The sequence below is a fragment of the Branchiostoma floridae genome, chromosome 13 (genome assembly GCF_000003815.2).
Source record: "Branchiostoma floridae strain S238N-H82 chromosome 13, Bfl_VNyyK, whole genome shotgun sequence".
Lineage (NCBI taxonomy): Eukaryota > Metazoa > Chordata > Leptocardii > Amphioxiformes > Branchiostomatidae > Branchiostoma > Branchiostoma floridae.
Genome location: NC_049991.1, coordinates 5,610,679 through 5,625,214, shown reverse-complemented (window position 1 = coordinate 5,625,214; position 14,536 = coordinate 5,610,679). Strand labels below are relative to the sequence as shown.

Sequence of the window (14,536 nt, the reverse complement as noted above, 5' to 3'; positions counted from 1 at the left end):
CAGAAATCGACAAGGAATCACACGTATAGTACCAAGGGATCTATGCATCATACAGGAGTTTGCAAGTTTGGGTAGGCTATATGATAATAACGTTAATGACCCGCCTGTTCCTCGGTGTACATGGTGTCATAACGCCTGGTCCTTTTCTATAACCACCTCATAAAACCACCTCGTTCGCTTTGCTCACTCGGTGGTTTCATTCGGTGGTTATAGAAAAGGACCAGGCATTATGACACCATATACACCTCGGGGCGGGTCATTAACCCTTGATTATGTGATAATATTTGCATGTTCCTGCCCATGTGGGCTAAATGCAGGAAATCCCATGATGGGATACTAATTAAAAGACGATGGTAAATGTATTCTAAAATGTATGCAAAGATAGTAAAAAAACTACTACAAAATGTACTACTGTAACTGTGTATCGTCAAAACAAATCTGCTGTCGGCTACAGACTAATACTAGAACGGCATGGGCCATTGTACAATGTAGATTGAGCTTTTGAGTTTTTATCACAATTATCTTCTGCTTTATAGATGCCTTATCTGAAAAGCATTAATGTCTCACTCTGACGCAATTCCAGTTTACTATCATGCGATCAATCACATACATCTACAAAGCAACACTTATCTGAAAAGCACACACTTGGCCACTACTGAGATATAATTATAGTTCTTTGGTAAGATAAGAAGAAAACTGCTCAGCCTTTTACTTTTTCCCTGAGTCTTTCTCAGTGAAGAATAGTTCTGCATGGGAGCCAATTATAATGGCCAATCCCCCTTGTGCCGTTCTACCCAAAAAGCAAATCAATCAAAAGCCTTTGAATAATTGGTGAGGACAAACTGTAGTGAAATACTTAAGTCTACCATGACGTATACGTATTTCAAAACAATACATGACAGTCACTGTACAATAAGACATGCCATCATTGTGTACGATGACGCTTGAGCCAATTATAATGGTCATTCCCCCTTGCGCTGTTCTACATAAAGCACGTCAATCAAAAACCTTTGAATAATCAGTGAGGACAAAACGCGATGAAATACTACTAGTCCACCCTGATGTACCTATTTCAAAACAAAACATGACTGTACAATAAGACATGCCATCATAGTGTACGATGACGCTTGAGCCAATTATAATGGCCATTCCCCCTTCTGCTGTTCTACATAAAGCACATCAATCAAAAACCTTTGAATAATCAGTGAGGACAAAATGCGATGAAATATTAGTCCACCCTGATGTACCTACTTCAAAACAAAACATGACTGTGCAATAAGACATGCCATCATTGTGTACGATGACGCTTGAGCAAATTATAATGGCAATTCCCCCTTGCGCTGTTCTACATAAAGCACATCAATCAAAAACTTTTGAATAATCAGTGAGGACAAAACGCGATGAAATACTAGTCCACCCTGATGTACCTACTTCAAAATAAAACATGACTGTACATGACGTACAATAAGACATGCCATCATAGTGTACGATGACGCTTGAGCCAATTATAATGGCAATTCCCCCTTGCGCTGTTCTACATAAAGCACATCAATCAAAAACTTTTGAATAATCAGTGAGGACAAAACGCGATGAAATACTAGTCCACCCTGATGTACCTACTTCAAAACAAAACATGACTGTACATGACGTACAATAAGACATGCCGTCATTGTGTACGATGACGCTTGATATTCATCTGACCTTTTGGTGATGTTGGCCAAGGAGTGTTGACGTAAATGGCAATCCTGAACAATTAAAAAGATACTGTCTGTTGGGATGGTCATTGAATTACCGTAACATTCAGTTCTTGGAAGCCCTGGTATTCAGTTACTAAAGCCATGGTATTCAGTTACTAAATGGCCCTTTCCCTTTATTTCATTTTCAAGCCGGATTTTAAATGGGTGTCGATGACAAGATGTAAAAGAAAGGCTTCTCATTGTACACCCAGACGAAGGGCTAGTCGTGAAAATGCACATTTCCATGACTAGATGTATAATGTTTTTAGATGATCAGCAACATTGGAAAGCTTGGCATATTTCCTTTTATTCATTCACAAATATTATGCCTTATTTGTCATGATCATGCCTTTGTGCACTGATCACCTGGACTGATTGTGTTGGTGGGTAATTGAAAAAAAGTGGCCAAATCCAACCAAAAAATGTTAGAAACTGTTGTTAGGTGAATTTTCAGCACCCAAATGTCTGCACTTTTTTGGCAGAATGTGTGATTTTTTGTAGAAGAAAACTGCACAGTGTGCGTACTTCTTCCCCGTGTCTTCTGCGTGCTGTGAAGAAAAGTCCTTTAATAGGGCTAACTATGACGGCCATTCACCCTTGTTCTAGTTAACACACATCAAAGATCAATCAAAAGCCTTTGAATAATCTGAATGCCTTGAATCAGACAAAGGTAAAATACCAGTACACCCTTATATACAGAAACTTCAAAACAAAACATGTTGTACGATTGGCGTCATGATATCAGATGACGCACAATGGTTATTTAACCTTAAACAATTTTGACTGCACCCATACAGTCTGTGGGGACGGTCACTAAAATATATCAATGTTGTTGAAAGCTACCCAAATGTCATGGTGGTAATCAGACTTAAATCAGTAGTTACTGTATAGCAAACCTGCCTTCTTTTATTTCATTCTCAAGCACTGGTCACTTGAAATACCAATCTACCGTGATGCATATGCTTCAAAACAAAACATCGCAATTGTATGATTGGCGTCATGATAAAAGATGTCGAGAACAATGGTTGTTTCAAGCATGTTGATGTCATGCACAATAAAGCTTCAGTCTATGGGGATGGCCAGTGAATTACAGTTCTTAAAGGCTCTCCAGACAGAGTAATTAGTAACTAGAAAGGCCGACATTTGCTTGAGAGCAAATACAGCATATTTCAGCCATATCCATCATGCAACAATAGGCCTTGAGGTCGTTGGCCCCTTTGGCCATTGGAAAATGACCAAAAAAATCCCAAATATATCATTTTAAAGTGGTCCATGCCCAAAATTATACATGGGTCATTTGAATAGATATCTAGAGCACCCCTTTGCCAATTTACGGGTCATTAGGTTGTAAATCGAGGGAACAGGAGCCAAAAATGTCCAAATTTTGTCAAAAAATGGCCATAAAATTGCAAAATTAAGCATTTTGTTGTACCGTATGGGAAAACTTTTACTGAATTTATGTACACATAATTGAAGGGCACTTTTATACCAAATTTCAGATCATTTGGTTGTAAAACGAGGCTACGGGAGCCAAAAATGTCCTTTTTTGGTCAAAAAATGGCCAAAATTCGCAAAATTAAGCATTTCTTTGTACCGTCTGCCAAAACTGTTATTGAATCTAGGTGAGTATATGATCAAGGCACCTCTGTACCAAATTTTATGTCATTCGGCTGTATTACCAGGGTACAGGAGCCCGAAATATACATAAAAATTGACAAAAACCTCAATAAAATCATTTTAAAGGCAGATATGAAAAAAATGAAAAAAACACCTAGGGGTATTGGCTTACTCTACCATTGTGCCAAATTTCAAGTCAATCGGTTAAAAAATGGCTGAGTTGATTCGATTTGAAGATTTGACAGGAGAAAGAAAGAAAGAAAGAAACATTACGAATACAATATATTTCACCATACCTATGGTATGGCTGAAATATAATTACTTGAGTACATGTACTTTTAAAGAGTCTGCCACAGCAAATCCTGCACACAAATGCCCCCTAGCAAATGAAAACTGAAATGCAATCACAGTTACCATTTTCAAACACTCAAAGATATTCAGCATCTGAATGATAAGATACTGCAAAAGGGAAAATGTTTGCAGTGGTTTTACTGTAAATGCAGAAATGTTCGCGGTGGTTTTTTGTTCGCGGTATTCGCGGTAGCCACTTAACCGTGAACTTAAAACCACTGCAAACATTTTTCCATGGTAGTATGTGACTAAATGCAGTCTATGGTGCTACTGCGAACTTAAAACAACCACGAACACTCCTTTTTCACACTACCGTTAACTTAAATCCCCGCGTTTCACATTTTACACCTTGATCTCTTCCAGGCAAACTTACATAACGCCGCCAACATTTTCTTTTTTACAGTAAAACCCTGCTTGGTAGTTTTAACTGCAAGTATGAGACCACCACAAACACACCATTTTCTGTTCCTGCAAAATTGAATCACTGCAAAAATTTTATCTTTTACAGTGCACGGGATTAAGTGGTCACCGCAAAAACCGTGAACATTAATCCACTGGGAATATTTCCGCATTTACAGTAATCCATTGAGATCTCCTTCCCAGAGTACCTTCCCATAGACATGTACATCTCCTACCCGGGGTAGCCTGCTCACCTGTTCGTAGTTAACAAACATGGCGGTGGGGAAGTTGTCGGCAGCCCAGCGTACCAGCTTGGAGGACTGATCAGGCGTGAGATACACCAGAACACACTCCGTCACGAACAGTGTCGGCAAGCTGTGTTGGCAGAACGTAGCATTCAAAGACAAATAAATCCTATTACCTGTTGTCTATGTTTGTTTGTTTGCATTTCAATAAAAGTACGAAAGTGAAAAACAACAACTTTGATCTGAAAGCCTGCTTCTGCAAAGTTTTGCTTCCATTATTCCATAAATCAGGCCTTAGATAAGTAATACTATAGTGGTAATTAAATGCAGTTGTGATATACACAAGAGAAAAGTATGCCTACAAGTCTGCCTAAAAAACATCAATTGCTGTGAATACAGCTTATGAGCACCACCTTGCAATCTCTGATTGAATTGCAGAAAGGCAGTGTTGACAGGATTTTGTAGATTTTTTCCACTATTGACAGGATGTTCCTGCCACTTTTACTCTTTGGCACTATTGACAGGATGTTCCTATTGTTACTAACAACAGTATTTTATACTACATGATATTTCTTTGCTGACCCACTACTGACCTTTTGTCTATTCCTGCTGTGGTGAGAGAAGCATTGAGTTCCTCTGTGTTTCTGAGGTCCCCACTCAGGATGTGGTAGTTGGAGCAGTGCAGCGTTCCTCCTTCTGTGTCAGAAGATACAGGAAGTCAAAGAAAGACCCCATTCACACTAATACCTAACACTAGTTAGAAGGAATATCTGGAATGTAGTGAGAATGTCTAGAATACTACGAATGCACAGGAATATAAAAGAATTTTCATTCTGACGGCATTATGGCTCATTCCTTCTTGTGTGAAAGGGATTTAAGGCCTATTTGCAATTCCCACCCGAATGGCCCCGAATGTGGCACGAATTTTGCAAATACTTCATTCTGGCTGGTACTGCTCGATTCCTGCTGATTCGGTTTCAGTGTGAAGGCCCTTTAAGGACAACACAATGCCATCTCTCTGATTTGCTGACAGGTGGCTAGTGGTGAAACCAAAAATAGTGGAAAGGGGATGGCAGTTAACCGTACAGATGAACAGAGCAAAGTTCTAGGAGGATAATACCATTTCTTAGTATGTTTCCCTTTTTTTGGGGGGGGGGGGTGAATGGACAGACTTCCTCACTGTTCCCATTCTTCTATTTCCACTAGTAGTGGTAAAGTTGTGTCTTTATTTCAGTAATAAGGAATGTGAAGTTTGACACAAGAATATAGCTTAGACCATGTGCACAGTTGACTTATTTTTGTTGTTTTGTTACTCTTTCTAATCAGTATGGACCTAAAAATATACAAAAATACAGACAGATATTATTTGGAATTAAACAGACTACATGTTGGAACAGAAGCATGTGTATCTTTGATGTTTGATGGTTATTATTCAATTAATGTTCACCTATTTGCAGCTGGCCACCCCCCTCTGTGAGTGGTTTGGACAAAGGTGGGCGGCTTCTGTAAAAAAAATATATCTTGGGTCATTGATATTATTAAGATTACTTTCAGCATGCAACTTTCTTTCTTTTTTTAAGGCCACGTTGATTTGATTATATGGATGACATCCTCTGATGATCCAAAAACTGGTGCAAACATGAAAAGAAAAAAAGTTTGGCAAAAAAAGAAAAGTTGCTTTCTGTATGAAGTCTAAGTGATCAGTAGGGTTAAATAAACATACAAAATAATAGATTCTTCTTTGACTTTGACTTTTGAATTGACATTGGCATTCTATGACATAAGTATCCTTTTTCAGACATTTTTTTTTCAAATCATAGGAAATATTTGCTCATTTTTGCAGCTGCTTTGTACAATTTACAGTATGGCCTTTAATCTTTAATTAACATTCTTATCAATAGTGAATGCATTCACTGGCTAAACCTTGTTTCAATTTACCCCTGAATTACCCCCACCAGGCCACCACCATTGTATTTTCTGTAAAAGGACAATACAGCATAATAGCAATAGAAAAGTTCCCTATATCAGTCTTGATTGTTGTATTATTCAAAAGCAAACACAAAGGAAACCAGACCTTGTTGCTATAAATCAGACTTGACAGTGATTGAACAAAGACTTTCATGTGTAATCATGAAACCATCACAAGAAGGACCAAACAGTGTTCTTTAATAAAAAGAGGGAAGTCACATATGGTTACACTTCTTATTCTTTTGCTACTAGTACTGCTTTCAAACAAAGCATTTTGGATCAACCAACAGCACTTTGAGCTTTCATGTCTTCATTGCAGCAAAAAACTATACACAGTGATCCAAAATACACAAATAATAGATTACAGACATTTACAACAAAGGAAGATGAAACTTGGATATAATGTTTCACCTGATATAATGGCACTTCCTGGATGTTACAGCTGGGAAGTCAACTTCGAAGTAACCTCTTGGAAGTAGACCCTCATCCTGAATATAAGAGATAACAACATTGTAAGATATTCAGTATATGATGCATTTTCCTATTACAAAGTCTGCCATGAAGTTATCTCAAACTTTGTCTTCCTCTTCTTTTGCATATCATAACTTCAGTATTAATTTGTCAAGTCTTGTCACTTGCAATAAGGCCTCAGGCAAGAATTTACAATACTGTAAATGCAGAAACTTTTGCAGTGGTTTAATGTTCACGGTTTTTGTGTTGGCCACTTCACCGCAAACTTAAACCACCGCGAACATTTTTCCATGGCAGTAAGTACATGCTGCTACCGAGAACTTAGAACCACCGCTAAAAGCTTTTTTTTCCCGCTACCGCGAAATTAAATTCCCGCATTTACAGTAAACTATTATCATTATCATTAATTCATAGTTAGGATAAACCTGTTCTTCAATTAGATCTCTTTTGCATATCTATTCACAGCTAGGATATAAAAACTCGTGCCAACAAGATCCCTCCAGTGTTACTGACAAAAAACAATGGATGTTGTTTGAAACATCTGACCGATTCCAAAATCATATCCAGTTGCTTGAATAACTACTTTTTAGTGTTTGTCAAAGCCTATTAACAAACTGACTTGACACTCATACTATTGGTCAGTTCTGTACCTACCTTAAGTCTCCAGTAGGTAGTCTCGAAGCCGGCCCCAAGACTGACCACCTGACACTGACAATTGGTCAGTTGTAGAAACTGATCCAGCAACTGACCAACCCCCTGGGTTCTTGCATAGTATCCTGGGCACAAAACAAAGTACGTTAAAGGCATCATGAGGCCTATGAGTATGAAAATTATTAATGTTGTGTTCCAACAAATTAAGTTTTAAATTGTAAATCTAAAATGCATTAAGACAATGGTATTTTTCAAAAATTTCCCTTTACACCGTGTTGTATTTTATTTATGTCATACCACCTGAGAAAACACATGTAACATCTATTATCATAATACCGGTACGTTTACGACGATTTCTCTAGCCATACTGATTTGACAAATTGTCAACGCATCATTTTCTCCAGTTACATGTTGCTGTTATAGGTTACCCTTGCCACTTCTTCTGTGTAACTTTTCTGCCACTCTTGTCTTGCTAAAAGCGTAATATTGTAATTGTAACACGCCGCGGAATTACACGGCGAACGGGTGCGTGGTTGGGAGGGGGTACAAAATACCGGTAGGAAGAAACACGGCACAATTAACTGCCGCTATGTACATTTATACATCCTCTGATGTTCCTTCCTTTTCTGTCAGTAAATGCATAAAACATAAACCTGCATGAGCATACAAAATGTCATGAGAAAACGGACGTATACCGTCAAGAATTTTCATTTAACTTCTGTCCGTCACAACCGCTATGACGTAACACTTCACTGCTAGCGTAGATATAAAAATGGCGGGAAAATGGCTGCGTACGTTCAATTTTGCCCATTCAGTCGTAGGTCCGGGCTATTATGCAACGGTTCTTCACACTTTTACATGAGTTGTAGGTCACCAACAGAAATTCAAGATTGTTGTTGAATCATGTTCGTCTTGTGCCGTGAGCATGTGTAATTATGATCTATATAAATTTGGCAATGAATGTGACAGTGTGTTCGTCCCACGACGAGCTGCCTACCCCGAAATTTAAAAAAAAGTATACTGAAAACTTTTGGCCTTGTTGTCTTCGAATGCATTGTTATCGATGCTTTGTAAATGGTGTATAGGACACCTAGATGTCTGAAGTGTGCACAGCTCAGAAATAACTATTGTTGCATGTGTAGATCTCTTTAAGTTCCAGTATTTTTAATCTACCGGTATAAGTCTTACTACCGGTATTATGCCAATGCATGTTATATGTTTCCATGCAAAACGCACCAGAAGTTGAGAAAATTTGGTGCCTTCAAACAAAAATTGTTACAACAGCAATGTTCCCACATCCGAATCAGGTACACGAATTTTCAACCGCGTCACACTCGACATATGCAGAGTATGTTCAAATTGTTTGATGGAAGCCTGTGTGATAAAACTTTAAAGCCTGCTGTGTGATACGGCTTTTTATCACCCAGCCCGGAACACCTGTAGTGTGATAATAAAATTTGCCCACCTCTGTTGATTTCAGGTGCCTTCCTCTCCCCTGGCCTGACCAGGTGTTGGATGTAGGGATCCTTCCAGTAACCCTGCTGTACTGCAAACCTGGACACACAACAAGCAGTCTTCTTATAAGTTAATGCCAACATCATCATGACAACATATTTCTAGCGATCAGAATAAGCTCTTTCAAACTACCAAGGTAGCACGCATAGTCCAGTGGTTAGCGGCCCTGCCTCTGGAACTAGAAGCCGTGAGTTCCATTCCGGTTGTGTCGCTCAACCCTTTCCTGCACGCTACCGGAAAGGGTTGCAGTCCTTAGGATGGGACGTTAAGCCATGGTCCACTGTTCATTGTGCTTGTCAAAAAGAGCCAGGGGAATTTCCCCGGTACAATGAACCTGTAAATACTGTACATAGCGTCTGTCTTCTCTGTCACAACCAGTGGAAGACTAGCTCTTCAGTGAGCTAAACTGGATCGAGATCACTTTCCTTTCCAAGTATGCATCTGCAGCAACAGGAATTGTCTATAATATGTCAAAGGTGATGACCCTGACTTGTTGACAGTCTAACTTCGTCAAGACGTGCTTTACATATGTCTCAGGGGCCTTCACCTTTGACATTATTACCCACAATTCCTGTTGCTGCATGTGTACTCAAAAGTGTGATAGAGCTTATTTCAACCTGCTTGAATGTGGCCCTTTATATGGCATTGTATATAGTTCATCAACCGGTGCAATTAACAAGTGGGGGAGAGTGTATGCTTTGCATTAGCATGATTATGTAGGTCGTGAGTTCGATCCCCGGCCGAGTCATACCACTGGCGGATCCAGAAATTTGTTAAGGGGGGGGGGCGCGTACCTTGGCTGCGCGGGGGGAGAGCACGAGAGGGGGGTTCCCCCCCTCTCGTTGGGGGGTATGGGGGGCCTCCCCCAGAAAATTTTTAAGAAATAGAGGCTCTCTGGTGCATTTTAGAGCCATCTCTGAGCAAATTTGAGAAACAAACTAACACTGACTTTTTGTCATGTCTGTGGCTGTCTAGTTCAAGTTAGGGAATTTTTTTTAGCAACTACCACTGCGGACAAACCTAACGAAGGCTAGTTCTTCCTTCTTAATATTAATAAATGACGCCACGCTACACAAAAAATATCGCAAAATTATTTGTACCTGGCTGCCGATTTGCCTTTCTCCGCGAAGCGGCTCGCGCTCCTATAAAATCGCATAGAAATCTCGTGGGGTTTGAGCGGCTTGCCGGAGACTATTTTGAAAGTGTCTTACGCATTTGAAATTGCATATATTTCGGACTCTTTTTACTTCTGTGGGGCCAATTGATGACGGTTAATCGGGGGAAAATGGCAACAAAAACGTCAGCACGATCATCACGGCGTCACTGTTCAAAACTGTAGGTGAGTGGGGAGGGGGGTGCCGGCGCACGACGCCGATTTTCCCAAGGCGGGGTCGACCGGTCGCTTCTCTCTAGCCGATGACGGACGATAGAAGTCATCAGTTTATCAAAAATATATAATTAACTTCCGCTGATTTTCTGGAGATCTTACAAAATTTCCACGCTCTTTCTATATCTTTAAGCGCCGATTTTGGCATACAGCGACCCACCAGTTTCGTGGGGAAAAATTGATGCGGCCGCGCTCCGTCCCCGGGCCTTTACCATAAGTTTACGTGACTCGGAAGACCCACTAGTAATTGCAAACTGCAAGTTTCTCTAAATGATTACCAGAAAATCTCCTTTCAAATAAGCGAATTAGTTTGATAACGTTTTCAATATTCTTGGCGTATTAAACTTCCGAAGACCTCTAGTAGCCTGGGTTTATCTTGCCAATTTTTTTTTTTTTTTTTTGCTAGCTGAAGGGGGAGGCGCGCGCCTGGCGCGCCTCCCCCTGGATCCGCGCGTGCATACCACAAACTTTGAAAATGCGTATGTGATGCTTTCTTTGCTCAACACGCAGCATTTGGGAAAGACCATGGCAGTTGAATACCTGAATAACTGTGGACTTGCACCCTTCTGTAATGATTGCACACAAAAATTGTGTGGCCAGGGTTTACAGAAACGATGGGCGCCATCCTATGAACCATCTGGTGCAGTTTAAGTTGTTCTTTTTTAACTTTAAAATCCCTCTCTACGATTACAATGGCATATCACCAGATTAAGACCAGACCAGAGCACAATATGTTGTCGTATACACAACATCTTCTTGTCCTTTCTGTCTACAACAATGAAACAGAAAGCTACAAGTTCTATAACTTGGAACCGCCCCTCCCACTTCCACCAGTGTACCCTTAGTCGTCACCTTTTGCAGCTCGCTGCATCATCATTAGTGGCGATCACAGCGCTGTCATCGACTCCAGCAGCCGCCATCCTTCAACATCCTTCAATCTAAACCGCTAAACCTAAAATTACGACCTCTCTACAGCTTTAAATATCGAAAAACTACAAGTTCTTCACAAAAAGTTGTTCCCCCGCCGCCATCTTGGTTACGACATACTCCTTTTAGTAAGGAGACCTATGATTGGTCTGTTTTTAATTAGATTAAACAATCCAACCAATGAGAATCATGCTTATGAAACCAGAGTCGGTGTCATGGTCAGCTGATTGATATTTCCCGGCGTCCCGCGCGCGGAGTACGCCCATGTTCATTTTGCCAAGAGAGGAAGTTTCAGGGGAAGCTGTTCGGCTCATATGTTTAGATCAAATCCTGTAGACAATTCAGGATACATTCTTTCCTTCCGGATATCATACAGGGACTGTCTGTCCTCTGCTGCGTGCTGTGTACCCGTGTGATGCCACAGTGAGACTCCACCAGCAATATGAAGAAGCAATTTCTTCGCGTGAAACAACTCGCCAACCAAACTGTTGGGAGGTGGGTGGATGATGATGCTAACTACATGCCACCGAAACCTTTCTTATCTAAATCTGATTATTTCCTCCTTCTCGATTCTTTCCTCCACTCTTTAACCATTGGTAGATCTGTTGTTTTCTAAAGTTGTTTGGTGTACTGATTGTGGAGTGAATGCAATGTTATGGGAGGGCAGGGTCCGAAGTTCGCATACACTGTGATACAGTGTGTTTGTGCTTTACTGTTTTCTGTGTATTCTGTGTGGTTTGCCCCAACAAGGTCAGTACTTGATGTGATGGCTGCATCTGTGCAAACGGTTCACTGGCAAAAATGTTTGACAAGCAAACCGCACTTGGACGCCACAACTGTCTCGTTTTTACCATGGGCAAACCTTCTAAGAAAATTTGCCGGACCCCAAATTTATATAAACTGTCACTAGAACAACAGGTTTGCTTAAATGGGTTAATTAGTAAACAGTTGTTACACAGACGGTGAAAACGTTCTCAGCGAAAAGAAATTGTTATACATGTATTATATTTTCAAGTGGTGATTCTGAACCAACCTACCAAATGGGACAAAACCAAAATAGTAACTCAATCATTCAATGCTTTTCAAGTGAGTCAGAAATATTTGTGACATACCGTGATGTTCAGCATTGTCAACAATTTGTGACGCTGTATAGACTTTTAAATAGTTTATTTTTCTAAGAATATCGGACAGGTTCGAGCTTGCCCAGGGAACTGACCATTCGGATATCGTAGTGTGTAACGTTAACCCAGTTAGCACAGAACAAGTCCCAGCTCAACCCAATACAGAATGCCAGACTTGCCAGTTGACCTCAAATGACCTCAAGTTTGGGATTTAATCATGGTACAGGATATATGAATCTCAAGAAAAATATTCAGTCTCCCAATAATTTTGATAAATGTATTCATGGCAAAATCGTAGGAATTAAGATTCTGGATAATGATGTACAACTGTGACTTTGTAACATTTAAAAAGTGCAGTACAGTCGTCCTACCGTTTCAAAACCATATCCAGTTGCTTGAGTAACTATTTTTGGCGTAGTCGTCCTATGAGTCTAGTATGACATTTGGAAGGTGAAAGAATACAGTGAATCTTTAAACTTTTGTGCAAAAGGTCCATGCACACAAAACTGTAACCTGTGAATTCATGGCACTGCAAAGATGTCTTACTTGTAAAGTTGTATGACCACTGTACTACAGAATTGTCACAAACTCAAATTGAATTGGCAAAAACCTCCTTTTCCCACTTGTAGCAAAAGAAAACCACCAGAAAACTTCAAAAGTAAATGAATTTACAGTACTGTTGTATTGCAGGAAGTTTACATAGCCGTAGTCATCATCTTGTTTGATTTCCAAGCCAATGCATTTGAACTTGTCATATTGAGTGCATTTACAGAACAGGAACTGTTTGTTTTGCTTTCAAAACCATTTTCTTAATGAATATGCTGTGTTTTTTTCATTCTGGACTATTCCATTCCAGGAGGGGGCAATAATAAATTGTTTTAATCAAATGGCTGAGTCAGAAACAATATATTCTATTTTGAAATTCTAATCAAACTCAAAAGGGAAATGGAAGTAAAAAATGCCCTTGTCGTTCCCTCAAGAGATTAGGATTGGAACGGTCCAGTACCCAAATTACCCAATTGTCGTTGATTGTTGTATGAACCTATATAATATTATAAATCAATGAAAGGGTTGTGTTAACACTCTTGTTTACAAAAGGATGCAATTTGTGGGGTTGAGGTTATACCCGGGTCCTTTCAAACTTTGGAATGTTAATTCAATGTGGTCTCACCCTTGAAAGGCTGTGGTAACAGCATTGGAATGACATAATTCATTAGGAGGCTGCGGTTGATTTGATTGGATGGACAGGGAAATGGGAAGTAATTTGATTAAGGATCAAGGACTGAAAATGTATGATGTCATCACATGGAGTCACAAGGCCATGTATAAGCTCAGTACTTCCTTTTTGATTGTGGCATACTACAAGTTGAAATGATGACACATTACTGAACTGTGAATATTGAAAATGTTTGAATTAGTTTTGATTTCATACGAAGCATAGTGACATCATCAAATCAAGTATGTACATTTGTTTGTATAATGTTGTAGTAACTTCTACAAAATTGTTTCAATCACTAATATAGATATGAAACACTAAAAATACCTCATTTCATAAGTCCACAAAATTGAGCCACTGCAAAAGTAATTGAATTTTCGGTAGTAGACTAGTGTCACTGACACCGCCATAGACTTGTCCCATTCATATAACATTCTGAGAAAAATTGCAATTTTAACCCTTTGACTTTCAGATGTAACAAAAAATTGTGTTTTATGCCCGAGGACAAGACTGTTTGGTGTTAGTTTTAATGGTATTTGTTTAGATGAATCTGGCATGAATGGAATTTGCCTAAATCAGCTGTACAGGTGCAACAGGAAATGACATCAGACCCAGACACCAGACAGACACTGGACACAGGAAACAGCATAGCTCAGGAATCAGGGACCAGAATTCAATTTGGGAATTGGTACACAAAAAGGCAGCACAGAAATAAAGTTTGGTTGTACTATATAAATAGATGAAATAAGAATGTCAGTAACAATTACTAACTTCAATTTTCCTAATACAAAGGTTACAATAGCAAAGCAATACAGAGGTACAACAAATGTGTCATTAATTTTCAACACATTCAAACAATATGCTGTTATACAAAATGTACAGTGATATATACTATAGAGTAGTGTACAGATCATGTACCTTTATCATGTTTT

The 14,536-nt window shown here is 39.4% G+C and overlaps 2 protein-coding genes across 6 annotated transcripts in view; one reads left to right on the top strand and one right to left on the bottom strand.

Annotated features, from left to right (window-relative positions):
• The window catches only part of LOC118429644 (leucine carboxyl methyltransferase 1-like), a gene marked incomplete at its 3' end in the record, with an annotated part of 20,376 nt that extends 8,973 nt beyond the window's left edge, over positions 1-11,403 (bottom strand). Inside the window, 7 exon segments of the mRNA XM_035840226.1 lie at positions 4,358-4,478; positions 4,942-5,044; positions 5,796-5,851; positions 6,728-6,804; positions 7,442-7,563; positions 8,904-8,992; positions 11,193-11,403. Of these exon segments, the coding sequence (XP_035696119.1) occupies positions 4,358-4,478; positions 4,942-5,044; positions 5,796-5,851; positions 6,728-6,804; positions 7,442-7,563; positions 8,904-8,992; positions 11,193-11,260 (636 nt within the window).
• A 103-nt stretch (positions 11,404-11,506) lies between these two features.
• LOC118428373 (rho GTPase-activating protein 44-like) overlaps positions 11,507-14,536 on the top strand; it is a 28,083-nt gene continuing 25,053 nt past the window's right edge. For all 5 annotated transcript variants that reach the window (XM_035838405.1, XM_035838406.1, XM_035838407.1 and 2 more), the window contains exon 1: positions 11,507-11,762. In XM_035838405.1, the coding sequence (XP_035694298.1) occupies positions 11,710-11,762 (53 nt within the window). In that variant the 5' untranslated portion in view covers positions 11,507-11,709. The remainder of the gene's footprint in view (positions 11,763-14,536) is intronic.